Source organism: Sciurus vulgaris (genome assembly GCF_902686455.1).
Source record: "Sciurus vulgaris genome assembly, chromosome: 12".
Lineage (NCBI taxonomy): Eukaryota > Metazoa > Chordata > Mammalia > Rodentia > Sciuridae > Sciurus > Sciurus vulgaris.
In genome coordinates, this window is record NC_136473.1 from 108,973,438 (window position 1) to 109,000,230 (window position 26,793).

At 43.6% G+C, this 26,793-nt stretch overlaps 1 protein-coding gene across 1 annotated transcript in view; it reads right to left on the reverse strand.

Moving 5' to 3' along the window:
- The window catches only part of FMO3 (flavin containing dimethylaniline monoxygenase 3), a 60,793-nt gene extending 37,134 nt beyond the window's left edge, over positions 1–23,659 (reverse strand). Inside the window, exons 1-9 of the mRNA XM_079106401.1 lie at positions 23,426–23,659; positions 22,027–22,164; positions 17,202–17,390; positions 13,960–14,122; positions 13,180–13,322; positions 10,174–10,373; positions 8,491–8,846; positions 2,237–2,309; positions 764–1,560 (exon numbers count right to left, since the gene is read on the reverse strand). Of these exons, the coding sequence (XP_078962527.1) occupies positions 1,218–1,560; positions 2,237–2,309; positions 8,491–8,846; positions 10,174–10,373; positions 13,180–13,322; positions 13,960–14,122; positions 17,202–17,390; positions 22,027–22,158 (1,599 nt within the window). The 5' untranslated portion in view covers positions 22,159–22,164; positions 23,426–23,659 and the 3' untranslated portion in view covers positions 764–1,217. Of the gene's footprint in view, positions 1,561–2,236; positions 2,310–8,490; positions 8,847–10,173; positions 10,374–13,179; positions 13,323–13,959; positions 14,123–17,201; positions 17,391–22,026; positions 22,165–23,425 lie in introns of the transcript that reaches the window.
- Positions 23,660–26,793: the final 3,134 nt, after the last annotated feature.

Sequence of the window (26,793 nt, forward strand, 5' to 3'; positions counted from 1 at the left end):
GAAGTTGACGTCTGAGTGGAGACTTGATTCAATTACTTGTAAAATTGAATTTGGTCAAGTATTGGCCTCTGGGGGAAGGTGCTCACTTGTGGAGAGATAGTTTGGGGAGTGCCTCTGGGACATCTCAGAAGATCCAAGAGTCCTCCGGAGTGGATACTCTCCTCTTCCATCATCTCTGATGAAGCAGAAGGGAAAGGAAATAGGCAAAAACGAGAAAAAAGAAGACAGAAGTAACAAGAGGAAGAAGAGGAGGAGGAGCCCTTTGACAACCAGTGATGTGGACCGTCTATTTTATCCAGTATATAGTATCAAACATTAAAGATTATAATTATCAAATTCTTAATAAAATATATCAAGTTTCACTTTTTAAAATAAAAATTTAGGCTTATCATGTTATCTAGAAGTTCAATTTATAAGGGTTATATTACACTTGGGTTACAGTTTTGGCAAAATAGTTTTTTAAAAACCTTTCAACTAAAGAGTGTATGTGGTACTGTAATTGCTGTTATTATTTAATTGCTACATTTTGGACAGTTTGTTTCCTTGTTGAGAACGTGGATAAAATGAGCTACTTTGTGGTAACTTAGTATATTGTATTGGCCAGGTCTCTGCTATTTCTTGACCAGGAAGCAGGAGGTATTGTCCAGAGTTGGCTGCATGAAATAAAAATAGAACATAATACCCAGACCAACCCTAGGTCCTGCAAATGATGGAGGTGGTCAGGCAATACCTGTGATAAATATGATTGTGCTTGATTCATTCCTTGTTTCCATGTGAACCATATATTTCAAGCATTGTTTAAAGAAGGAAAGGAATTGTGTCAAAACATTTCAGGAGGGGGCTGGGGATATAGCTCAGTTGGTAGAGTGCTTGCTTTGCAGTTCCCCGCACCACAAAAAAAAAAAAAAAAAAAAAAAAAAAAAAAAATGTGTTTCAGGAGATGATTTAGGTTAGATGCGAAGAATCCCATTCTGATCATGAAGTGTTAGTGGAACCAAAGGAGAAATGGCTAACAATCTGTTTAGGCCGTGATGTGATTCTGAAAGGGCTTGCTTAAGAAAGCTTAGGAAGCACGCTGGCTCAATGGCCAGTGTCCGCAGGGTGCTGTGAGTGATCCCGAACAGGAACACAGGATGTGTGAAATCTTAATTTTTAAACAGCAAAGTTCCTACTGGGATTTTGTCAGTAACTTTCAGAGACTCTGGTGGGAATGGTGGTTAGATCCACACGAGGAAAAGAGCAAGGAGCAGAACGGGAAGAGCCAGGAGCTTGAAGAGCTGGGCCGGCAGGCGAGGCTTCTGCATCTCCCCCACTGAGCGTGTCCTTGTGGGCTTCAGCGTCCGGTCCCACTGGGTCAGGATGGCGTTCCTGGCTCCTGGCCACTTCCCTGGGCCCACCAGCCTGAATTGGTAGGGGCTGCAGGGGCCGAAGAAAACTTCTGTGGCCAATCTGGGATCTGTGAGGAACAGCCACGGGACGCTGGGCTTCACCCCGATAAAGGAGGCCAGTTCATCCATGTAAACGATGTAGTCCGTCTGTATGGTCTCACTTTGGCCAAACCTGGAGGCGGGAGGGGAAACATCACCGTGGGTGACCAAAGGCAAACCCGATGTAGAACAAGAACAGGGAGACACAAGAGGCTGGGGACACTGGCATCAACCTCTGCCTGCTTGTTTAGCCTATACTTGTTTTTCTCACAGAACTTGCACATTGACGTCGTTTGGACATTCCCCAACACTGCAGGGCAGCTGAGAAGGACATTTTTTTTTTTTTTTATCCCTGTTAGCAAACGGAAAAATCATCCCTTGCTCAAGTTAATCAGGGGCAGAGTGGGGAGGGGGGCATTTTCCAGATCCATCCCCATGTTGGTGAGTCATTTCTATCAGGAGCATCTGAAGTGTCATCTCCACCTCGAAGGGGGCATGGGCCAGGGGACAGAGCTGCACAGCTGGGTACTCCCAAACACCTTTATTTCTGATCATCTCTGGGCCCCTTTCTGTGAGGTATTGCCAGAGACCCAGGGGGGACAACTGACCTTAACATGCAGCCTCCCCTTCTACTATTCACTCTGGGTCTACATTTAATGGTAGATTTTCACCAGCACTTCTTACTTGTGAGATGGATGGCTCTAGCTCATAGCTGTCACCCTGATGACTTCTTTTAGGACCATTTGAGACAAAACAAGTCCCGCAGAGTCACACATCCCTGGTCCTCCATTAACAACAGACCCTCTTACCATTTGAGCTTTTTCCCCATTTTCTCATCAATGTCACTCATCATGTCTTTCACAGAAGGCAAAGTGCAAGTTCCTGAGGGAGACGGAAAGAAAAGATAATGGGAGATCGAGTCTGGCATAGCAAGAGCCTCCCACTTTCCCTTTTTAACCAGTTATGAGTCACATTAGTTATTTCCCTTTTTTTTTCCAGTCTAGCAAAATAACATGCTGAACAAATGAATAGTAATCATTTTGACACAGACACGTGATCCACTCCTTGTCTTCCCAGGACTGATATGCATCACAATAATTAAAAACCCCTGTCTGAATAACTTCATCTTTACTCTTAAACTGATTACCAGAGGTTTCATATCAGGTTCAGGGATTATATTCTACTTTTCAGTTGCATTTTTAAGAAACTTACCCATAACCAAACAGAGGTGAATCGCAGGACATTTTTTTTTTTTTTTTTTTTTTCAAGATTTAAAAAAACCCAAACAAAACTCTATAGGAAATAATCCTGCTTTGGTAGAAGAGGGTATTTCCAGCAGATAAGATACAGAATTTAGTGAGGCCTCAGGGCTCTCTGGGGGCCAGTCACAGGTCTTAGTTAAGATGAAGAACATGCACTGTTCCCAAGTCTCTAAGGATATGGAGGAACCTCAGAAGACAAGATCTGATTTGGAGCTGCTCACAAAGGTTTACAGAGTTCTCTGAAACAGACCACAATGGTTTTCTGTCCAGAGACACATTCTATTTAGGATGATTTCTTTGCAATCTTGGGATCCCTTTGGATGGGATTAGAACTCCTAGCTCAGGTACACTTGCTTAGGCCGGTTGCTACAGGCACTAGCTATTTCCCCCTTCCTACACTCCTGGGAGGTGGGGTCCCTGAACAGTTTCTTCCAGACCTTGGAACCTGTCTTTTCCTTGGGCAAGAAGAGATTTGGAGAGAAACTGACTGTTCATGGCCCACCAGCTGCTGCCATTGGGCTCCTTCTCACCGGCCCCTCTGTCCTGGTCCTCTGGTTCCCCCAAAAGAAGTTGCTTGCTTTATTTCCTCCCTGCCCTAAGTCTGAGCATTCCCTTTTATCTAGAGCCCAAGTTATGGCTCTTGTTCTCACAGGGAGTGAGTGTCCACCCTTCCTTAGGTTCCAGTCTCTTTGGGCCTGAGCCCTGAGTGGCACCGAGTGCAATCTCAAACCATCACCTTCCTGTCTCCTGCCTCCCGAGGGACATCAGCCTCTGGGAAGCAGCACCCTCTGCCCTGGGGTGCAGGGGAGTCAAGCAGGTGCAGGAAGATCACTGGTGTGTGGGAGTGGCCTGATGTGGATGGCAGCCTGGTGGTGAGGTGGGCCAGGATCGGTAGTGCATTCTCTCCGTTCCTGTGAGTAGAAGAATCGTCAAGCCCCAGCAGGTCATGGTAGAACTGGAACCTCAGATCTGGCTGTAAAAGGCAGTCTTCCTCATCCAGAAATTTTTTAGCTCAAGGCTCAACTCAGATTCGTGCAATGGGCTTTGATGTCCTTTTTCCTCCCCTTTAAGTATGACCCTAGCTGCTCTTGTGATGTGCATCTGCCCACCTCTACACACCTTCGTGCAGAAGTTCCGTGCATTTGACCCCCTGGCTAGCTGCTGGAGGCTGCAGACTGCCTTCCTTCCTGCCCCAGCCAAGTCTCTTGTGTGCTTTTTCTTTTCTTTTCTTTCTTTCTTTTTTTTTTTTAATAACTAGAAACTCAGACCTCTAATATCTTAGAAACTGACCCTCTATCTCACCTAGTACTTTCTGCCTCTAATCACGCTCAGCCTCTCCTTCTGACAAGCCGGGAAGACTGGCAGCATAAAACCCACTGCTTCCGGCACTCGCGCGTCCCATGATCTGGATACCTGAGTGTGGTGGACGCTGGCTTGCAAGCTCCTTTTCCTATTAACCTTCCAAGCCATGTCACCCCACTGAATTTTGAAATCACAATTTTATAAAGCTGTCATGCACTTAAGATCAAGATCTGCAGTGTTCTTAAGTCAAATGAATGACCACGGGTGGTCATAAGTGACAAAAAGCTTCCTTGATAATGTCTTACTACTGCCTATCATAATCCAATGTGAGAGACTTCAAGTGGCTTATAAAGTAGAGCACCATTTAGTTGTTGAGTTTTCATTCTTTTCTGGAATGCACTCCATGCAATGAATTTTCCTCTTAGTACTGCTTTCATAGTGTCCCAGAGATTTTGATATGTTGTATCGTCATTCTCATTGACCTCTAAGAATTTTTTAATCTCCTCCCTGATGTTTTTTGTTATCCATGTTTCATTCAATAGCATATTATTTAGTCTCCAAGTGTTGGAGTAATTTCCCTTTTTTATTTTGTCATTGATTTCTACTCTCAGTCCATTATGATCTGATAGAACACAAGGCAGTATCTCTATTTTTTTGCATTTCCTAAGGGCTGCTTTGTGGCATAACACATGGTCTATTTTCAAGAAGGTTCCATGTGCTGCTGAGAAGAAAGTGTATCCGCTTGTTGATGGATGGAATATTCTATATATGTCTATTAAGTCTAGGTTATTGATTGTGTTATTGACTTCTATGGTTTCTTTAGTTAGATTTTGTTTGGAAGATCTATGTAGTGGTGACAGTGGTGCGTTAAAGTCACCCAGAATTATTGTGTTGTGGTCTATGTGATTCTTGAAATTGAGAAGGATTTGTTTGATGTACAGAGATGCACTATTGTTTGGGGCATAAATATTTACTATTGTTATGTCTTCCTGATTTATGGTTCCCCTAAGCAGTATGAAATGTCCTTCTTTATCCCTCTAACTTTGGCTTGAAGTCCACTTTATCTGATATAAGGATGGAAACTCCCACTTTTTTATGGAGTCCATGTGCGTGGTAGGTTTTTTCCCATCCTTTCACCTTTAGTCTGTGGATGTCTTTTTCTATGAGAGGAGTCTCTTGCAGGCAGCATAGTGTTGGGTCTTTCTTTTTAATCCATTCTGCCAGTCTATGTCTTTTGATTGATGAGTTTAGGCCATTAGCGTTCAGGGTTATTACAACTAAATGACCTAACATTACAGCTCAAAGCCCTAGAAAAAGAACAGAATAACAGCAAAAGTAGTAGAAGACAGGAAATAATTAAAATCAGAGCAGAAATCAATGAAATTGAAACAAAAGAAACTATTCAAAAAATTGACAAAACAAAAAGTTGGTTCTTTGAGAAAGTAAACAAAATAGACAAACCCTTAGCCACACTAACAAAGAGAAGGAGAGAGAAGACTCAAATTACTAAAATACATGATGCAAAAGGAAATATCACAACAGATACCAATGAGATACAGAACATAATGAGGAGCTACTTTGAAAATCTGTATTCCAACAAAATAGAAACTACTGAAGACATTGACAAATTTCTAGAGACATATGCTCCTCCCAAACTGAACCAGGAGGACATACACGATTTAAACAGATCAATATCAAGCAAAGAAATAGAAGAAGCCATTAAAAATCTACCATTCAAGAAAAGCCCAGGACCAGACAGATTCTCAGCCAAGTTCTACAAGACCTTCAAAGAAGAACTCATTCCAATACTTCTCAAAGTATTCCAGGAAATAGAAAAGAAGGGTACCCTACCGAACTCATTCTAGAAGCTAATATCACCCTCATACCCAAACCAGGAAAAGACACATCAAGGAAAGAAAATTTTAGACCAATATCCTTGATGAATATAGATGCAAAGATCCTTAACGAAATATTGGCAAACCGTATCCAAAAACATATTAAGAAAATTGTGCACCACGATCAAGTAGGGTTCATTCCTGGAATGCAAGGATGGTTCAACATTCGTAAATCAATAAACGTAATCCATCATGTCAATAGACTTAAGGATAAGAATCATATGGTTATTTCAATTGATGCAGAAAAAGCATTTGACAAAATATAACACCCCTTCATGCTCAAAACACTAGAAAAAATAGGGATAGTAGGAACATACCTGAACATTGTAAAGGCTATTTATGCTAAGCCCATGGCCAACATCATTCTTAATGGAGAAAAACTGAAACCATTCCCTTTAAAAACAGGAACACAACAGGGATGTTCTCTTTCACCACTTCTATTCAACATTGTCCTTGAAACTCTAGCCAGAGCAATTAGGCAGACTAAAGAAATTAAAGGGATATGAATAGAAAAAGAGGAACTTAAGCTGTCACTATTTCAGAAGACATGATTCTATATTTAGAGGATCCAAAAACCTCCTCCAGAAAACTTCTAGACCTCATCAATGAATTCAGGAAAATAGCAGGCTATAAAATCAACATGCATAAATCTACAGCATTTTTATATGCAAGCAACGAAACAGCTGAAAAGGAAATGAGGAAAACAACTCCATTTGCAATAGCCTCAAAAAAAAATAAAATACTTGGGCATCAATCTAACCAAAGAGGTAAAAGATCTCTACAATGAAAACTATAAAACATTGAAGAAAGAAATTAAGGAAGACCTTAGAAGATGGAAAGATCTCCCATGTGCTTGAATAGACAGAATTAATATTGTCAAAATGGCCATACTACCAAAAGTGCTATACAGATTCAATGCAATTTCAATTAAAATCCCAATGATGTACCTCACAGAAATAGAGCAAGTAGTCATGAAATTCATCTGGAAGAATAAGAAACCCAGAATAGCTAAAGCAATCCTTAGCAGGAAGAATGAAAGGGGGTATTGCAATACCAGAGCTTCAACTATACTACAAAGCAATAGTAACAAAAACAGCATGGTACTGGTGCCAAAATAGACAGGTACATCAATGGTACAGAATAGAGGACACGGACACAAACCCAAATAAATACAATTTTCTAACACTAGACAAAGGTGCCAAAAATATGCAATGGAGAAAAGATAGCCTCTTCAACAAATGGTGCTGGGAAAACTGGAAATCCATATGCAACAGAATGAAACTAAACCCCTATCTCTCACCCTGCACAAAACTCAACTCACAATGGATTAAGGACCTTGGAATCAGACCAGAGACCCTGCATCTTATAGAAGAAAAAGTAGGTCCAAATATTCACCTTGTTGGCTTAGGATCAGACTTCCTTAACAGGTCTCCTATAGCACAAGAAATAAAAGCAAGAATCAATAACTGGGATAGATTCAAACTAAATAGCTTTCTCTCAGCAAAGGAAACTATCAGCAATGTGAAGAGAGAGCCTACAGAGTGGGAGAATATCTTTGCCACTCATACTTCAGATAGAGCACTAATTTCCAGAATCTATAAAGAACTCAAAAAACTCTACACCAAGAATACAAATAACCCAATCAACAAATGGGCTAAGGATATGAACAGACACTTCACAGAAGAAGATCTACAAGCAATCAACAAACATATGAAAAAATGTTCACCATCTTTAGTAATAAGAGAAATGCAAATAAAAACTACACTAAGATTCCATCTCACCCCAATTAGAATGGCGATTATCAAGAATACAAGCAACAATAGGTGTTTCAGAGGATGTGGGGAAAAAGGTACACTCATCATTGTTGGTGGGACTGCAAATTAGTGCGGCCACTCTGGAAAGCAGTGTGGAGATTCCTTAGAAAACTTGGAATGGACCCACCATTTGACCCAGCTATCCCACTCCTCAGCCTATACCCAAAGGACTTAAAATCAGCATACTACAGAGATACAGCCACATCAATGTTCATAGCTGCTCAATTCACAATAGCCAGATTATGGAACCAACCTAGATGCCCTTCAATTGATGAATGGATAAAGAAATTGGGGTCTATATATACAATGGAATATTACTCAGCTATAAAGAATAATAAAATTATGCATTTGTAGGCAAATGGATGAAACTGGAGAATATCATGTTAAGTGAGATAAGCCAATCTCAAAAATCCAAAAGAGGAATGATCTCACTGATAAGCAGATGATGACACGTAATGGGGAGTGGGAGGGGGGCAAGAATGGAGGAAGGAGGGACTGTATAGAGGGAAAAGAGAGGTGGGAGGGGTGGGGGGGAGGAAAAAATTACGGAATGAATCAAACATCATTGCTCTATGTAAATGTATGAATATGCAAATGGTATGCTGTTACTCCATGTACAAATAGAAACATGTATCCCATTTGTTTACAATAAAAATAAATTAAAAAAAAAATAGAGCACCAAAGACTATGGATTCTCAAAACCGGTGGGACCTTGTAACAAGGACCTTTGATCTCACTAGGACTCAACGATGTTGTCATTGGCACCTGTCACTGAACTCGGGCTGCTTACCCTTCACTACTCGGCTTGCCCAGCGGGCCTGCAGGTCAGTTGTGGGGATGGCAGCCCCCAGGGACTGGACAAGGCCAATCACAGCCAAGGTGGATTTCTCGAGCTGAGGGGGGAAGATGCCTTTGTACAAAGTGACCTCGTTGTTTCTACTCTTGAAGATGGAGTCCTCAAGGAAGGGGTAGGCATTACTATAGCCTGTGGCAAAGATGACACAGTCGATGTCCTCAAACACCGTCCCGTCTTCGAAAATGGCTGAGGTCTCCGTGAACTTTTTCACGTTAGGCTTGACGGACACGGTGCCACACAGGATATGGGCAGGGAGATCGTCATTGAACACGGGCTCTTTCCTCAGGGTTCTGCAGGGACACGGAGACAAGCATTGGACAGCAGTATGTCCCCGTGGGTCCATGTGCAAATAGATAAGGAGGGGAAATACTACCCAAGATACTTTTCTGAGCTGTGGAGTAACCAACATGGTTAAATAACAAAATGGACACCAGGCAACTTTGCTGACCCCTCATCTATTTTCTACATGTTCGTCTTCTCATTCATTCCAGAGCTCATTCGGAGGCCGGCACCCAACCAAAACGAGGCAGTTGGCTTTATATCTCATCCCCCTAACTTGAGGCTTTGCCTGTTGTTAATTTCCAACGATTTGCATTTTTTCCCTCCTTCAGAGCCCAGGTGACAGTCCTCATCCTCAGGAGAGCCCCCGCTCACACTCCTCCGCTGCATATGGAAAGGCCTAGGGCGGAAGGACCTGCTACTTGTACTTTTGTCTTTGCTACCTATTCAATACCCGTGAACCTTGATAGAATGAAGCCGTCTTAGATTCTCTGTGCCTCGCTTTTCTCATCTGGCAGTAACACTCATACCTATCTCAGGTCATTGGGAGACCAGAGTAATAGGAAGAATTTTGCATTCTAGCATTTTTTTTCCTTCTGTATCCACAGGACTTAACTGGGACTGGCAGACAATAAACACTCAACCGATATTTATTGAATTAATGATTTCACTTTGATGTTTGGTCTTTTCACTCCACATCAAAGTCATGTCCTGCTACGAGATGGGCTCGGAGGAGTTACGGGAAGCTGAAGATGTGGTCAAAGGTCAGTGAGGGGGACCGCCGAGAGTGTCCCAGGGGAGGGATCTCTTGCCTTGCTTAATTTTGCCACTAAGTGTGAGGCAGTAAACAAGTGGCCAAGAACCAGGGGCTCCAGAGCCAGCAGATCTGGCTGTTCTGAAGGCCATTCTACTTGCTGGCTGTGGGACTTTGGTGAAGTTATGAACTACATTGAACCTCAGTTTTCTTGTCTCTAAAACGGGGATGGTAATGGAGCTCTCTCCATAGTTGTTGCGTGGATACAATGAGATAATACCTGTCAGAGCCTAGCAGAGGCTTAAGAAGACTCCAGCATGAATTAAGTGCTTAAAACATAGTTGCTGCTCTTGTCAATCATGGGAACCGATTTCACAAGCCTTGCACCAGCCTGCGGCCACGCGAATCTGCCACAGAGGATGTGCAGACATCACTCCCGAGACTCGCAGCCCTTGATCCTCTGATGTGTGAAATGTGATTACTACACTGATATTTTGATTTGCCTTGGGGTCACACACACACTTTCAGGGTCGTTGACACAGAAACACAAGTCAGCAGGGACTCCAGGTCCTGCTCTACGTTACCCATTCAAGGGCCTCAGGCCGTAGTTCTCGTGCTTGAACTTGGAGTTCATCTGCTTCATGTACCACCAGTCGGAGATGGCTGTTGGCAAGCTGTGCTTGAGGAACGTCTGAAACCGGGTGATAAGCACCATGTCCCAGGGGTAGCCGTCGTCCCAGACCCGGCTCAGCACCCAGGATCCGCTCCTGGAGCTGATGATGACCTGCGCAAGCACCAAGTCGGCCCTGAGAGCTGTGCCTCAGTGGGCATCGCGGCGCGCTCCCCGTGCCCCCTTTAGGAGTGGGTTCAGCCCCGGCCCTCGGGTGTTGCCCCAGGAAGCCCTCAGCTCTCAGCGCTCTTGGGAGTCGCTTTGGCTGACAAGGTGGGCCTCACTCAAGGGCTTGCCCCCTCCTGAGTTCCCCGCAGGCGGCGACTGGCCCATGCAGGTGTGAAAGGCTCAGACCGCCAGTCACCTCAACTTGGGACCATCCTAAAGGACCGCCCTGCTCCGCTGCAAGGTAAAGGGAGCTCCTTTCCCCTCCTGTGGAGGGAGAGGTCCCGAGAGCACGCTCAAGTAACACGCCAGAGCTGATCCACCTCTGAGGGTCGGCAGCCCGGCTGCACGGGAATGGGTGGGGGTCCCTATTTTAATGGAACCTTCTCTGGTGTTGGTGACCAATAACTGAACTCCATGTTCCCCTTAGTGCGTGCCTGACTCTTGCCATCTACCAGCAAGCAATTATGATCCGGCAGCGGGCATTTGAACTAAAACGCCCACCTCCATCCCAGAGGAAGGCAAGGAATTAGGAAAACCACGGGCTCCAATCAGGCTTCCTGCTAAGGAGGAGACCTGGTGGGTGGGCGGGAGCTCCTCTAACTTCCCCATCCGGCTTCCCAGGGTCTAGAATGGAGAGGATCAGACCCTCCACATAACCTGTGTGGACTGATCAATGCTGCACCTGTGCAACGTGGCCAATAGCACAGAGCCTATGGGACCTGCTCAGGAAACGCCAGTCACCTCGGGTTCTGTTCATCCCTAACGGTGCAGGTGTTTTCCCTTTGTTATTTTCATATATAGTGTTCTTTGAAGGCACTTCCTTTAAGGGAAGTAGACAAATAAGAAGAGTCTGAAGGATCAGTTAATTGAGAGCCTTGGGAATTATTTTTTCCTTCCTGCTCATTGATCATGGGCACAAATACAAATTCCACAACACTGTGGTTTCATCATTTCTTTCCTGAGCTCAAGAGGCTTAAATGATTTACCTCTGTTTGTGAAAAAATTCAAAATCTTAAGCCTGCTGTGGAAGCCTTTGAAAAGATGGCATAACCTGAACCCGCGCTTTCTTTCCTGACAGTTTCTGCAGCTACTCGGCTCTTGGCATGGGAAGACCAGAGTCTCAGTTCCCTAAACTTCGTCAGCTCAAGTGTTAATTTCCTGTACGACCTTCGAGAAGACAGTGCGGTTCTGGTCCTCAGTTCTCCTGTCTGTAAAATGGGTCTAATGAAGTGGAGTGCCCTTTTCCCACCCTCCAGGTGGTGTTTGAGCACTGTGGCGCCCGACACAAACCGCCAGGAGGAAGAGCCTCTGTCCAGCGGGGTGAGTCTGCAGCAGCCCAGAAAGTGCAGCGCCTCCTGGCTTCCTGCCTCTGCTCCTGCCTGGGCCCCCCAGCGCAGCATCTGCCTCCTCTTCACCCCGGAGTTTCACATTATCTCTCAGGGACGGCTCTGGTCTGCCTGCCCGGTGAGGCCTCCAGGTCTGCAATGGCTTGGGAGGGGTCCCTGCAGCCACCCTACAGTGCAGCTGGACTGCTGTCATCCACTCTGCTGCACTCCTGAGGTCAGGTTTGATTTGTACATGTCGGTGTGTGATTTCCTGAGCTAGATCTTTTTTTTTTTTTTTTTTTTTTTTTTTTTTAGCACCGGGGATTGAACTCAGGGGCACCGACTCCCGAGCCATATCCCCAGCCCTATTTTGTATTTTATTTAGAGACAGGGTCTGACTGAGTTGCTCAGTGCCTCGCTTTTGCTGAGACTGGCTTTGAACTTGCGGTCCTCCTTCCTCGACCTCCTGAGCCGCCTTAGCTAGATCTTAAACTCCTCCAGGAGAGAGGCTGGGCGGTCCATTTCTTTGCGTTCCTCCCTGCACTGAGCAGTGTGTTGAACAGACATCCAGGAATGTGTGTGCGTGCCCCGTGTCCTGTCACGATCACCCCGCTTCAGTGACCACAGCACCATGACGCCAAGGTGGACATGAGCTGGGGACGCCTGGGGCACCTGTGGGGTGGTCCGTGTTGGGGACCTATGACATGGGGAGACGTGCTTCCTCTCTCTGGGGTTCCGAGTGTCAGCCCTTACAGAATCTGCCGAAGCCGGCAGGTGACACCGTGGCCGTGCTGAGGGCCCTGCAGCTTGCTTCTCCACCTGCCCCAGGCTCTGCTGGGCTGTCCTGTCCCAGACCCACCGAGCTGCATCGGCAGGAGCCTCTCTCAGCTCCCTGACACTAAGCTCGTGGCTTCAGGCCCTGCTCTGACTCTCTGCCCCTCTCAACCTCCAGTTCCCAGCACACAGGTTGTCAGCGCAAAGGGTCCTGGTCCTTCCAGCTGCCCCGGAGGTGGGTCGCCTCCACTGAGCTGCGGCCTTCTTTTCTAGTCCTTTCTCGGTTTTAACTTGCACTTCTGAGCATCCTCCTGTTCAGTGTCTCTTTTGGCACCAGACTGAGTTCTTCACTCCTCCAGCACCCAGCCCGGGGCCTGGCACCCAGGAGGCGTTCAGCAAAGACCCACGGAATGAAGGCCTGAGAAAGCGGAGGCTCAGAGGCTTTAAACTACGTGCCCGGCCACAACCTTAACCCTGAACCCACTCCAGGTTCAGAGGAGCCGATCAGAGAGGTGCGGGGCGCCAAAGGCTGGGAGGAAGCCAGCCTCAGTCCTTGCCTCTGCCTGTCGCCTAGGAAGGCGTGTGAAATGCCACTGGGTGTCATCTGGGCCCCTCCCGCGGCACACCGCAGCTCTGCGTATGTGGGGCGGTACCTTTTCAGCTGTGCGGCTGAGTTCTATGGCGATGTCAGAGCCTGAGTTCCCCAGGCCGATCACCAGGACGCGCTTCCCCCGCCACGGGCCGGGCCCCTTGTATTCCCTGCTGTGGAAGCACTCGCCTCGAAACTGCTTCAGACCTGCGTGGGGCGCAGAGACACGAACAGAGTGACTTCCAGCAAAAAATAAAACGACTGCCTTACCAGAGGCGGGCACAGTCACAGAGTGAGGGATTTTAACACTCCAAGCCGATTCCACGGAGCAGAAACATCTTTTGTACCTCTTCGTACTTTTATTTGAAGAAAAGAGACACTTGGGTATGAGTTGAGTGCATCCCCCGGAGGATCGTGTGTTGGAAGCTGGGTCCCCAGAGTGGTGGGGTGAGAGGCAGCGGGACCTCAGGAGGGGGCCTTGAAGGAGGAACTTTGATCACTGGGGGCCTTGCCCTTGGAAGGGAGTTGTGTCGGTCTGGTAGGATGAGTTTATTTCCATGCCAGTTTCTGTCCCACCAGAATCTACCCCTTTTGGCAAATGGCTGGCTCCCTTTCCATTTCTGGGCTGTGTGTTGATGCAGCCAGGGGTCCCTTGCTGGAATGCTAGCACCATGACACTTGGATCTTCCAGCCCCTAGAATCATGAGCCAAATGCACCTCTTAATTTTATAATGTATCCAGCCTCAGGTATTCTATTATAGCAACAGAAGCCACAGTAATACAGACATCATTAATTTATCAGTTTTGCCAAAGATATAAATGGCAGCCTAAACTTCAGACTTACCTGGAAAGGACTCCTTCGGTAGGTTGGGGTACACATGATGTCCAGAACAAATCATAATGGCATCGAAGACAGATGACTCTTTTTTACCATTCTTTTCAGTTTCAACATCCCACTGGCCAGTAATTGAGAAATCAGGACGCTTACTTATACTGGAGACAAGTGTCTAAGAGAAATTTAGAAAGAAAACCTTCTTTTCTATGCTAATAGGTAGATTGGGCAGAAACAGTATGAAAAATATTCTTAATAGATAGTGGCTTAGGAAAATATTCATCCGTCAGATACATATTCAAAATTCAAAGTTCTCTCAGAAGAGATCAACACATTACACGTGGGTGTGGGTGTGTGCTTATTTTACTCTCCCAAGAATGGCCCCCTAGAGACACACCGGTGAGCTCGATCGTGTTCATAAGAGACACACGCGTACCACAGGAAAGCACCTGGCAGCCAGAGCTCTTTGGAATAACAGCCACTTTCTAACTTCTAGACATTTTACTTTTTAATATCAGTGTGGTATTACAGTGAAAGACATCTTCTATTATCAGGACACACGTTTTTCTCAGGCTTCTTATGTGTAAGAGTTGCCTAGCAAGGTTGTACAAGCACAAGCTCCCGGGAAGCATTTCCGGATCTCTGGTTTAGTGGGCTGGGTGGGGCGTGAAGATTTGAATTCCACCCACAGAGCCCCTGGAGATGGTGCTGCTGCTGGGAAACTCCAGCCCAGGTCATCTAGGGGCATTTAGTCCCAGCTGAATGGCTGCCTGTTGATGGGCTTTTTCTTTTAAGAAATCTTTCAACTTTTCTGGTTATAGTGGAAGGAGAATTTTTATTTGCTATTAATTGTTCTTAAAAATTTTATTATGTGGTGTTTCATACATATGAGAGAACACAAATATGTATGGCATCTTTACTTAGGAAATAAAATAATGAAATGGGCATGTATGAACCCATGAGATTTTGCACATTCTTTTTTAGAAAAACTATCATTATCTATTTATTTATACTATTGTAAATAGTACCTGTTTTAGATCATAGTTTCTATTTGCTGTGGGCTTACAGAAATGTAATTGATTTTTGTATGTTTTTATAGGCTACTTCATTGCCTAATTTTTTTGTATTACTACCTATTCTGATATTTTGTAGATTCCTTTGGATTTAATATAGAGACAGTCACATTGTCTGTAATAATGATGCTTTTCTTTCAAGTTGTCATTCCTTTTATTTTTCTTTATTTACTCCATTGTTTCTTAAATTTCAGATTACTGGAAAGAAGTAATAATAATTAGGAATCCTCATCTTCTGGATTTTAAAGGTAATGCTTCTAACTTTTTGCTCTTCAGCACAGCACTGTGCATTAGTGATATTATATGTACAACAATTGTAATTTAAGAATTTCTAATAGTCTCATTTAAAAGTGAAAAAGTGGGGTTGGGGAGATAGCTCAGCTGGTAGAGTGCTTGCCTCGCAAGCATAAGGCCCTGGGTTCAATCCCCAGCACTGCAAAAAAAGAAAAAAAAGTGAAAAAATGTATGATTCACCCTGACCTATCCACTACAATAGAGTTTCAATATGTAATCAAAATAAAATTTGTTAGTGAAGTATCTTATTTTTTTAATGGTAAGACGTTGAAATCCAGTACTTACAGCACATCTTCGTTTTTTGGCTAGAGGCTGCCAAATTGAACAATGCAGACTGAGGACAATGTTCATATGTACTTTGATGGGTCAAGAAAATTCCCTTCTAATCTTGGTTTGGTGAGAGTTTTCTTCTTTTCTATCTTTCTTTCAAACACAAATGGGTGTTGAGTTTCAGCTAATGTCTTTTTTGAATTTGTTAAACATATGACAGGTTTTTATAGTGAATTACATCTTTATATTTTATAATATTAAAATCTTGTATCTTTAGATCAAATTCCACTCAGTAAAGATTGTTAATCTTTTAAAATACTCTGTTGCTATCATTTTTGAAGGCTTTTTGAATTGATTTTCTGGAGGAAGACTGGCCTATTATTTTCCTATTTTATATTACTTTTTCTGCATTTGATATTAAGGTTATGAACTTATAGGGTGAGTTTGGAAAATATACCTTTCTCAGCCTCTGAAGGAGTTTGCAAAATACTGAAATAATTTATTTGTCCACTGCAAATTTGGAAGTACTCATCTATGGAACTATCTTCTTACTTTCTTTATGGAAGATTCTAATTTCTGAATCAAAAGAATTGCAAATCACCAAAGACTTAACAGTCTTTCTACTTTTTCTTGAATGAATTTTGGTAAGTTAAAAAAAAAATTTAAAGATTTAACCAAATTAAAATATTATTCAACAAACACGTTTATAGTATACTGATTGTATTTTAAATTTTTACCTATATTTTGTCTACTTTCTCATTCTCAATGTTATTTGTTTGTCTTGGTGCATTTTTTTTCTTAACCTTCCAGCTGTTTGTCTTTTGCTTATTTTATTAGACTTTCCAAAGGATGAACTTTCAATTTTGCTTTGCATTTAATTAATTCTTTATTATCTCTTTCAGTCTATGTTCTTTGGGCTTATTAAGTTTTTCTTCTATAAATTTCTTAAAATTCCTTAACATGACTTTTAAACCTTTCTGATTTTTCTATTGCAAACATTTAAGTTTATAACTTAATGAAAGGATAACTCTCTACATTCTACAAATTCTAATGCAAAGAGTCTAAATCAATATTTAGCTCTAGATATTTTAAATTTTTCATTAAATTTCTTCTTTGACCTATATGTTATTTAGAAAAAGAGTTTTTTACTTTTTTTTTTTGGTACTGGGGATTGAACCCAGGTGCGGTTAACCACTCAGCTACATCCCCAGCCCCTTTTATTTTTTATTTGGAGACAGGGTCTCAGTAAGTTGCTTAAGGCTGGCCTCAAGCTTGCAATCTTCCCACCTTAGCCTCTGAGTTACTGGGATTACAGGTGTGCACCACTGTACCTGGCTAGGAGTCTTTAATTTCTAAACCTGTGGATATTCTGCATTTATTTATTTGTTACTGATTTCTAAGTTAGTGCCATTTTGATCCAAGAATTATGTGTGGTCAAATATTTGTAAATTTCTCATGTATTATAGAGAATAAGGTATATTCTCTGAATCTAGGATTGGAGAAACCACCCTGTTAAAAATGTTGTCAACTAGGAAAGGAATACTGAATAGCAAAATGGGACTAGAGCAATGGACTTGGCCTTCCTCGTCAGCACGCCCGGTGTTGGCTGCGTCTTACCTGGAACTGTATGTGTCTTAAAAGGTCCTTTTCTCTGGCAAAGGCCATGAGGTATTCCTGGATCTTGCTGTTATGCATGAAGACGGGGAAGTCCTCGGGATATGGAAAGTCTGGGAAGCACATCATCTCCTTGGAAGAGTTTGCAAAGACCGACGGGTAGATGCTAGCCCTGCCCTCTTCCACACGTTCCTAAGAAAGAACAGTTTCAGATGGAAGGACACTGGTAACTGAATACACCGATGGTGTTCACAGCAGATCCAAACAATTAGGCCAGTGAGAGCTGGCCTTCGTCCCCAGGTGGATCCAGTAAGATGACGCGGAAGTCAGTTTCCCTTGAGCAACTGATGCTCATCACAGAAGCGGACCAGAGGGACTCAGGATGTGGAAGAATGTGCCTTTCTTCACATGTTTTCTTTTCTAAGGGAACCAATTTCATTATGTCCTTTTAGAAACATGTAATTAGAATTCTTTGATGCCCCTGAAACATTAAACATGGTGATAAATGTCTTTCAAAATTCAACCTTGGATGATTTCAATGTGTCAACCCATGAACATGAGAAGCCAATTTATAAATGAGCTCAGAGCATTTGAGCAGGAGTTTTAAATGCTCTTCAAGTACCTGTTCAGCCAGGCTGGCAGTCAGAGTGCAGAGTGAGACAATAGAGGTCACAGACGGACAAGCAGGAGTAGCTGTGCACGAGCTGTCCCACGACACATCTGTTAGAGCTATGAGCTCCGCATGTGAGACAGTGATGAGAATGAAAGGCATCTTGTAGAAAAATCCACTCTTAGGTTAAGAAGAGGCGAACCTCGAGAAGGCTTGGTGGAGCCACCAAGGCACTCACTCGTGACCAGGCCACGGGCACAATGTCTGTCTTTCTCAGCAACTCCCCCAACAATAGATCAGTACACTGGATTTTGGTGAAAGATCTGCTGCAGATCTTCCTGTTGCTGGTTTATCCTGACAAGTACCAAACACTGGGAATCTCTAATTAGGGTTCATGAAACTCACAGCTGTCAGGTCCCCCAGAATATGAATTTTTAGCACAAATTAAAATGTAGCACTCATGCCAAAAGCCAGCACGTCTGCAGCCTGATTTTTGGTAAGTAATTCAGTGATGAAGCTTTTGGGTAATTCAGGAAGTTTGACAGAAGCTATAGTCAATTAAAGGAGAGAATAAACATGAAGGAATAAGTTGATACCACTTGAGCTTCTCAACCTGAAAACACAAGATCTGAAAAGCTTTTAAATCTCTTTGAATGCTAACATGACACCACAAGTAGGAAGTCCCACACCTGAGGGCGTGATGGGTTCAGACGAAGCACAAGCACACTAAAATACCCATGAAATTGCCTCCACGTGACATATCTAAGGTGAACACGAGACGTGGTGAATTCTGTGTTTAGTCCCAGATCTCAGGTCCAAGACATCTCATTGTGTATATGCAAATTTCCAAAATCCGGAAAAATCCCAAATCTAAAACCTTCTGATTCCGGATGTTTCTGACAGTAGACATTCCTCCTCCATATAGACTAGAAAAGATCCAGAGGAAGTTAAGAAAGGAGGAATGCAGAGAAAGGAGCCCCTCTCCCTGAAACTTCCTGCCTGCATCCGTGTGATTCACTGATTTAGTGTTTGGGAGCACAGAGGAAGAAAGACATTTCACTAGACCTTTGGCCTAGTCATAAAGCACCTTATTTTTTTTTGTGCTCAAAGGAGAGGGAACTACGGTATTTGGGTTTGAATCAGAGTTGGTGGCCATAGGAAAGCACTCTAGGAAATAGCAGCAAATGGCAGCAGTCTGCACCCTTAGTTTCTCACACTGAAATAGTGTCTGGAGCCCTCTGAAAGGAAAAAAAATTTGAGGGATTGTAAAATGCTGACTTCAGAAATCAAAGGTAATGGAAATACAAAATTGATGGAATTTGGTAATATGAGCTGTGTACTAGGAATGTGTGGCAGAGTCCTGGTGGTGTCTGAGATGCACTGCTGTTCCCACGGTATCCGTGGTCTGTAACCCCCTCACAGAGGTAAAAGAGTTAGGAACCCTGAGTAAGTGACTCGGTTAGTTTCTTGTGGCTACTGGAGTAAATCGCCATCAACACAGTGGCCTAAAGAACAGGGGTTTGTTTTCCTATATTCTGGAGGCCAGCAATCAGAAATCAGCCTCTCTGGGCCCCAAAGTCAGCAGAGCCGTGCTCATTTCCAGAGCTGGGGAGAGGACCCGCTCCTTGCCTCTTAGAGCTTTTGGTGCATGCCAGCGTTCCCTGGCTTCTCTGTGTCCAGTTGCCACCTGTGCTCCTGCCTGTGCTTCCTCTGTACATCTTCAAGTCACAGTGCAGCATCGTCCAATCTCTAAGACCAACGTGCCTCCTTCCCTCTGCTGCCTCTGTGTTGAGCCTCCCTCTCCTGCATCTCATGAGGATATGGTTGTGGCATTTCGGGACAATCCGGAAACCTAGGACAACCTCTCCATCTACATATCTCTATCTTTATCTATCTATTTATTCCTTTGGTAGTGGGGACTGAACCCAGGGGTGCTTTACCACTGACCCACATCCCCATCCTTTTTTTGTTTTTTATTTAGAGACAGTGTCTCACTAAGTGGCTTAGGGCCTCACTAAGTTGCTGGGGCTGGCTTCAAGCTCATGATCCTTCTGCCTAAGCCTCCCGAGTTGCCGGGATTGCAGGCGTGTGCCACCACGCCCAGCATCCATCTCAATATTTTAAACTTAATCCCAGCTACGAACATCCTTTTCTCTTAGAAGGCACCTTCTGTGGGTCCCAGGGGTTGGGACGTGGTTTGATGCAGACATTTATGCTTATCTGCTGATAGATTTCTCATTATAAATGAACAGACAGCAGGGAGTCCACACTTCTTCCCTCTCTCAGCTGTCTCATTGATTATGTGGTTTCATAAGAACAAAGTTAACACCTGAAACTTTTTAATTTTTAAAATTTAAAAAATTATTTCAATTATACAAATTTATAGGGTACCATGTGATGACTCAATCCATATATACACTGTGATCAAATCACAGTAGTTAAAATTTCCATCTCTTTATACATTTTTTCTAATAGGATCTTGCAAAGTTACCCAGGCTGATCTCAACCTCTTGAGTAGCTGGGATCACAGGCATGCACCATAATGCCTGACTTGACATTTTAAAAGACTTTGTGACTGATGTGTAATAATGATGCATGTTTATGGAGTACAGTGTGATAGTTCAGTATGCAGGTGCAACTCCTACTGGTCAAATTGGGGTGATGAACTTTCCACCTCCTTGTCAATACTTTGTGTTCAGAGCCTTCAAGCTCCTCTCTTCCAGTTACTCGTAGATATAGAACAGGGTATCGTGAATTTTACTTCCCATGCTGTTCTGTAGAACACTAGAACTCATTACTTCTATCTACTTGTGTGTGGGTACCTTTTATGTTACTCCTACGCTCCTCCCTGTCCCCACCTGTCCCAGCCTCCAGGAATCACTACCTACGTTCTGATTTTTTTTTTTTTAATCCACAAATAAGAAAGAACAGCAGAATTCTTCTGTGTCTGACTGACTTTACCTAACATAATGTCCTCCAGTTCCATACATTTGGCTGCAAATGATAGGATACTATTCCTCATAAGACTGAATAATGTTCCACTGTGTGTATACCACCTTTTCATTCAACCACTGATGGACACTTAGGCAGGTTCCCCTATACCGATGCATTGAAGTGTTTCTCACATGTTTTCTTTTAGGACTTTCATGATGCTAGGTCTTACAGTTTAGATCTTTGATCTATTTTGAGTTTTGTTTTTAAAGGGCAAGAGGTGTCAATTTTAAACCTTCTGCATGTGAATATCCAGTTTGCAAAACACCTCTTACTAAAAAGGTTGCCCCTTTTCCAACCAATAACAAGATTGCTGAGAAAAAAATTACGAGAGGAATCCCATTCACAACAATTGCAACAACAAAATACCTAGGTATAAATTTAACCAAGAAAGTAAAAGACTTCTTCAATCAAAATGACATATGTCTGATGAAAGAAATTAAAGAGGACTCCTCAAAAATGAAAAGACCTCCCATGTTGATGGATGGGAAGAATTAATGTTAAAATGTCCATGCTATCCAGAGCAATTTACAAATTCAGTGAAATCCACATTAAAATACCAATGACATTCCTCACAGAACTAGAGAAAATAACCTTAAAATTCAAATGGAAATGCAAAAGACCTCAAAGAGCTACAACCCAATCTTGAGCAAAAAAGAAAAGAAAGAAAAAAAAAACCTTGAAGGGACACATTGCCTAACTTCAAAGTACATTACAAAGCTACAGCAATCACAAGGAGCGTGGCTTTGGCATAAAAACAGACCCAGACCAAGGGAACAGGATAGAGTGCCCAGAAATAACCCCAGGCAAACAATTCTTGACAGAGGTGACCACCCAACAGTAAAAGTACCTGAAACTTTAAAATCTGTGGTCAGAATCATTAAGAGGACCTTTGGTAGTCTCATGTTTTCTAAATGAGTGAATTATATAAGTGTATTATATAAACCTAACCAATATTTGACCATGGATTTTATATCCAAATGGCAGTTATTAATGATTTACCAGAGGTGAGTTCTGGGCACACATGGCCAACTTCCAAAGGCAGCCCATTGCCTCGTTTACCTCTAACGTGCAATGAGTTTGCTTCCCAGCCTGACATGGTTTGTGGATTCCAAACTCAGTAGGGGTTTCACCTGCCCCTGCAGTGGGTTTGGAAGCCGTGTGTAACAGTGTGCTGTTCCACTTCCCTGTGCCTGTGCCGGCTTAGGGCCACCATGCCCCACTCACCGAGAACTTCCACAGCCCGCCCACGTCATCGCTCCTCTCAAAGCAGGTGGGCTCCAGCCCCTCCTCCAGACAGCTCCTGATGGCAGCCAGGCCGCTGACGCCAGCTCCAATGATGGCCACTTTCTTCCCCATAGCTGCCTGTGCAAGAGCCCAGAGGACAGTGACATCATTAGAATTCCTGAGAACACATTTTCATATTGCTTTTTGGCATAATAAAAACTTGCCTTTTGCATCTGAGAAAACAGTATTTTTAAAAAAGAGTTCACATCTCTGGTTAGTAATCAAACTATATTTTGCATGCCTCTGTTTCTAAAGGAAATGTTTTCTTCCAAAACATGAAACACTTTTAGTCAAATCTCCAAAATTGAGAGACTGATGAACCACTATATCTATCTATATCTATATCTATATCTATATCTATATCTATATCTATATCTATATCTATATCTATGCATCTTTTTTGCATTTGGTCTTTTGACATTCACTCTACCAAAGAGAATGAGCAAAAGAAAGGAAAGGAGATTCACAACTAAGTCACATACCCACCACTCACCCCCTCCCATGCATGTATGCATGAATGAAGAAACAACTATTTATGTGTGTGTGCATGTGTGCATGACCAACCCTCTGGATCTGTGGAGAGTTGTTCCAGGCCTCCACGCCACCCTGGACACCCAAATCTGCAGATGCTCAAGTCCCTTATATAAAATGGCTAGTATTTGTATCTAATCCATGTCCATCCTCATGGCTACTTTAAATCATCAATATTGCTTTGATATGTAACATTATGCAAGTGTTATGTATATAATTGTTGCCATGTATTGTTTAAGGAATAATAACAAGAAAAAGACTGTGTGTGTGTGTGTGTGTGTGTGTGTGTGTGTGTGTGTGTGTGTTGGGACCAGATTCAGCCATCATAGAACAACCTATGGTTTCAATCCATGTTTGGCGGAATCCTTAGATGTGAACCCTACAGACTCTGGGGCCAGCTCCACACACACAGACTAGGGGGTCTCCATCCCGACATGCCATGGAGTCAGCCCCTTTCCTTGCTTGATAACACTTTTCCTTCTCACTGAAAAAAAGAAAGGTTCTTTCTGAAACAACTTCTTCCCCCAGCTGCTGCCCATCTCCATTCTCTTCTGAAAAGTTCTATTTCTGACCTTTTCCTGTTGCTGACCCTGTCATTACACTCCACTACTTCTTTTCTCTCTACTTTTTACTCTCTAGATAAAGTCACAAGAGTGTGTAAAAACAAAACAAACCAAAGAATCTGCCTGGATGAGTGACAGTCTCATTCTAGCCACATACAGGGTAAAACCACAGCGTGCTCCCTCCTCGTTTACCAAGCCGCCCTCTCCCTCCCAGATCTTTCCAGCATCAGCCCTTTTTCTCTTACCTTTTCTGTCTTCTTCTGTATGCCTATGTCCTGTCTGGTCTTCTGGGTGATTTTTAAAGAGCAAATGCTCTACTGGACTTGGATTCTGGAGGGGTTATTGGAAAAGGGAGGAGCTGTTCTTAAAGAGGTAGGGATTTCTTGATCCTCTAAAGAATGAGCACACCCCAGTGCCCTGTGATGTGTGGGGCTTAGGGCCTGTCTCTGGTCTCCCAGCCCTGCATTCCTGCCAGTCATGGTGAACAGAGCTAGGGTGACACCCAGGGTCCTGGGTCCAGGGTCAGGCTGTTCCTCCCAGGTAGCTTTGCAGTTGTCCACTCAAATCTCATAATGTGTGGTTCCAAAGCTGACCTTATTTTCCTCATTCCTAGTTCTTTTATGGGGAGTCCACGGTAGCCCTTCAAAGGCTGTAGAAAGTTAGGCACTTAGATGACAGAGCCCAGCAGCAAAGGTGGCTCTGTCTGACAAGTAAAATCACCCATCGCTTGCAAGTCACACAAGAACCAGTGGGGACAGACTCAGCCACTGGTTTACTCAGTTTCAGAGGACGCGTGTTCAAGTGCACTGTCGATTAGGGTTTCTGTGGGTCTTCTAAGAGGTGAACGTACTTACAAGCTTCAAATGAGAGCTTGCAACTGGATTTTGAAAGAATTTCCAAGTGAAGACTGAAGAGGCCTGTTGCAATTCCACGTGCTCCTTATGGTGCTCGCTCTAGTTCTTACGTAACAATCGACGTGTGTTAGTCTTGGTGTTGTGCACATTACTATCAAGACCCTTTCAGTCTAAGAAAGGCTCTTGAACTCTGCTTCCTGAAGTCACCAATTTCCAAACCTGGGTATTCTTATTCAGACATAGGTTATGTTATTCATAACATAAGGACAAAGTGGACTTTATATTTCCAGGTGCGTTTCAGGTCTAAGGGTGTTGTTGAAGAGTAAATATAGGAAAGATTTCTTGTTCTTAAACAGAGAAGTTTACCACTTTGCATACACAGAATTATCCAGAGGGGGAATTTCAAGGGACTTATGCTCTACACTTTTCTGTCATGGGTCTGGGGTTGTATGTTGGCACTGTGGGATGGTGTTCTTGAGGTGTCAGGGAGTCAGAGGCATGGAACCAGACGCCCCAGAAAGCAGTAGAGGTGGAGCGACCCTGAGCAAAGGGAGAGGCTGGGGATGAGTGCCGCTGAGGGAAGTTTCGATGTGCTGCTTTGCGGTTAATATTTATGTGCTACTCGAGGTACCGCTCTGGATAAAAGGTACAAGGCATCAGCCAGCATTCTCAGGATCTGACGAAGACAATGGTCGGAAGCTTGAGTGCGCTACACAGAGCAGCTAAATACACAGAGGGGAAACTACCAGCAATCTGAAGAGAGCTCGATTTGAAAACTCATTCCAAATTATAGTGGAAATTTTCAAAATGGCTCTCAGGATTGTTCTGTTTGGGTGAACATACATTCCGCACCTGAATATCACCGATCAGTAGATGGGACTAAATACATATATTTTTTAGTGAATGTACATTTAGTACGTAAATGCCTTACATTCTTGAAACAGAGTACATGTGTTTAAAAAGGATTTTATAAAGCATTTACAAAACCCGATCAGGTAATTTACCTGTCAGAGGGTTCTCCAGAGAACCAAAACCAACAGGACATACAGATCAATGATTATTGAAAGGGGATTTATTAGATTGGCCTACAGGATCAGAAGCTGGATGGTCCCCCATGGCTGTCTGCAGGGTAGAGAGCTGGAGGAACCAGTCACTGCTCAGTCCAAGCAGATGGGGGCTCAGAACAAGAGGGACTAACGTGTGAGCCCCAGTCCAGGATGAACTCCCTGGGAATCGCTGGCCAGAGTCTGCTTTGGGACGGTGAAGGAGCAGTTGTCTGCTGTCCTCAGGTCGTCACCCGCCTAGTCCTCTGCGTGAGCTTCCTTGATCTTCCACCCTTGTGTTTCTTGCAGGCCCCAGACCTATTGAGCTGCGCTGCCCACATCTAGGATGACCTCCCCCTCAGGTTGCTGTCCCACATGCCCATCGTTCCTAGGAACATCCTTGCCACACACCCAGAAGCCTCAACCTTGGGCATCTCCTGATCCAATCAAGTTGACGGTTCAGATTCACCATGACAGACAGCCTCAAACCAAACCTTTACACATTGTTTAAAGTAATTTTTATGGGCTCTATCATCGACCAGTAATCCAATAAATGCATCTTTAAGTTATTTAAAGAGTTATATTTCTGAAAAGTGGAGACGGGCTGTTTGCTCAATGAGTGACTTTCCAAATGAGCCACCTCAGCATGAGTCCCCAGGACAGGGAAGCCTCACGCTCCAGAGTGATTGGAGGCAAATACCGGGTGTGCAGGAACCACTTCATTGCTTTGAGCAAGAGCTGCTACTGAGCTCCTGCAAGCTCACTGACCAGGGTGGAGAAGTAAACACGGGGCCAGTGTTAGACTTCAATGACAACATAGTCGGATATAAAATAAAGACCAGATAAAAACCCGCCTACTTGACTCACTAAGACATCAGTCTCGTCTCCAAGGGGAGATTAATTATGTCAGCAAGTAGACATACACACATTCCATTTTAGCTGGAATAATCTAGTTGTCAAACTGTGTCCAAACTTTGTTCTGATTGCACAATTTTCTGTGCTAATGACATTGGCATGTCAGATTGTTGTAAATTAATCTGCGTATTTTTTCCTACCAATGATGATGATAGCTTTGGGGTGTCCTGCTCTAGGACAGACTGGCTTCTGTCCCCGTGCAGCATTAAAGTCTGGAGCAGGTGCTAGGGAGAGAATGTGGACTGAAGGGCTGGCTTCCTGTGGTGGTCTTCCTCCAGGTCAGTTTTGGTATGAGACCAGTGTCTATACCACTGGACTGGAATCCATTGCTAAATCTGCAGCTATTGATTGATAAAAACTGATACATATCCAGTCCTGTCAAACTCTCACATACATCATAGAGTAGTACAGATTTCCTTTTTATTTTTTTGAGCTTTGTTGAAGAACAGCCAACAGATGATTATATATATTGAAGATGTACAACATTTCTCATGTTCTTCCGACACATTTTAAGGTGTACAGTATCTTTTGTTTCTCCATGGCTGGGGATTAGATAGCATGGTTTTTGGAAATGCGAGTACAATGTAAGGTGATCCGCAGAATCCAAGTGGTCAACCTCACGTGGCTGTCATTTGTGTGTGCGTGGTGAGGACAACAGGGCCACCTCCTTGAGCTAATTTCAAGCATACAGTCAAGTGTCACTGTTTTGCTACCATAACAAACTGAAAATGAGTAATTTCTAAACAAGAGCATGTTTCTGTTGTTCCTCACAATCCCAGGTCAGAGTGCTGGCTGGAGCCA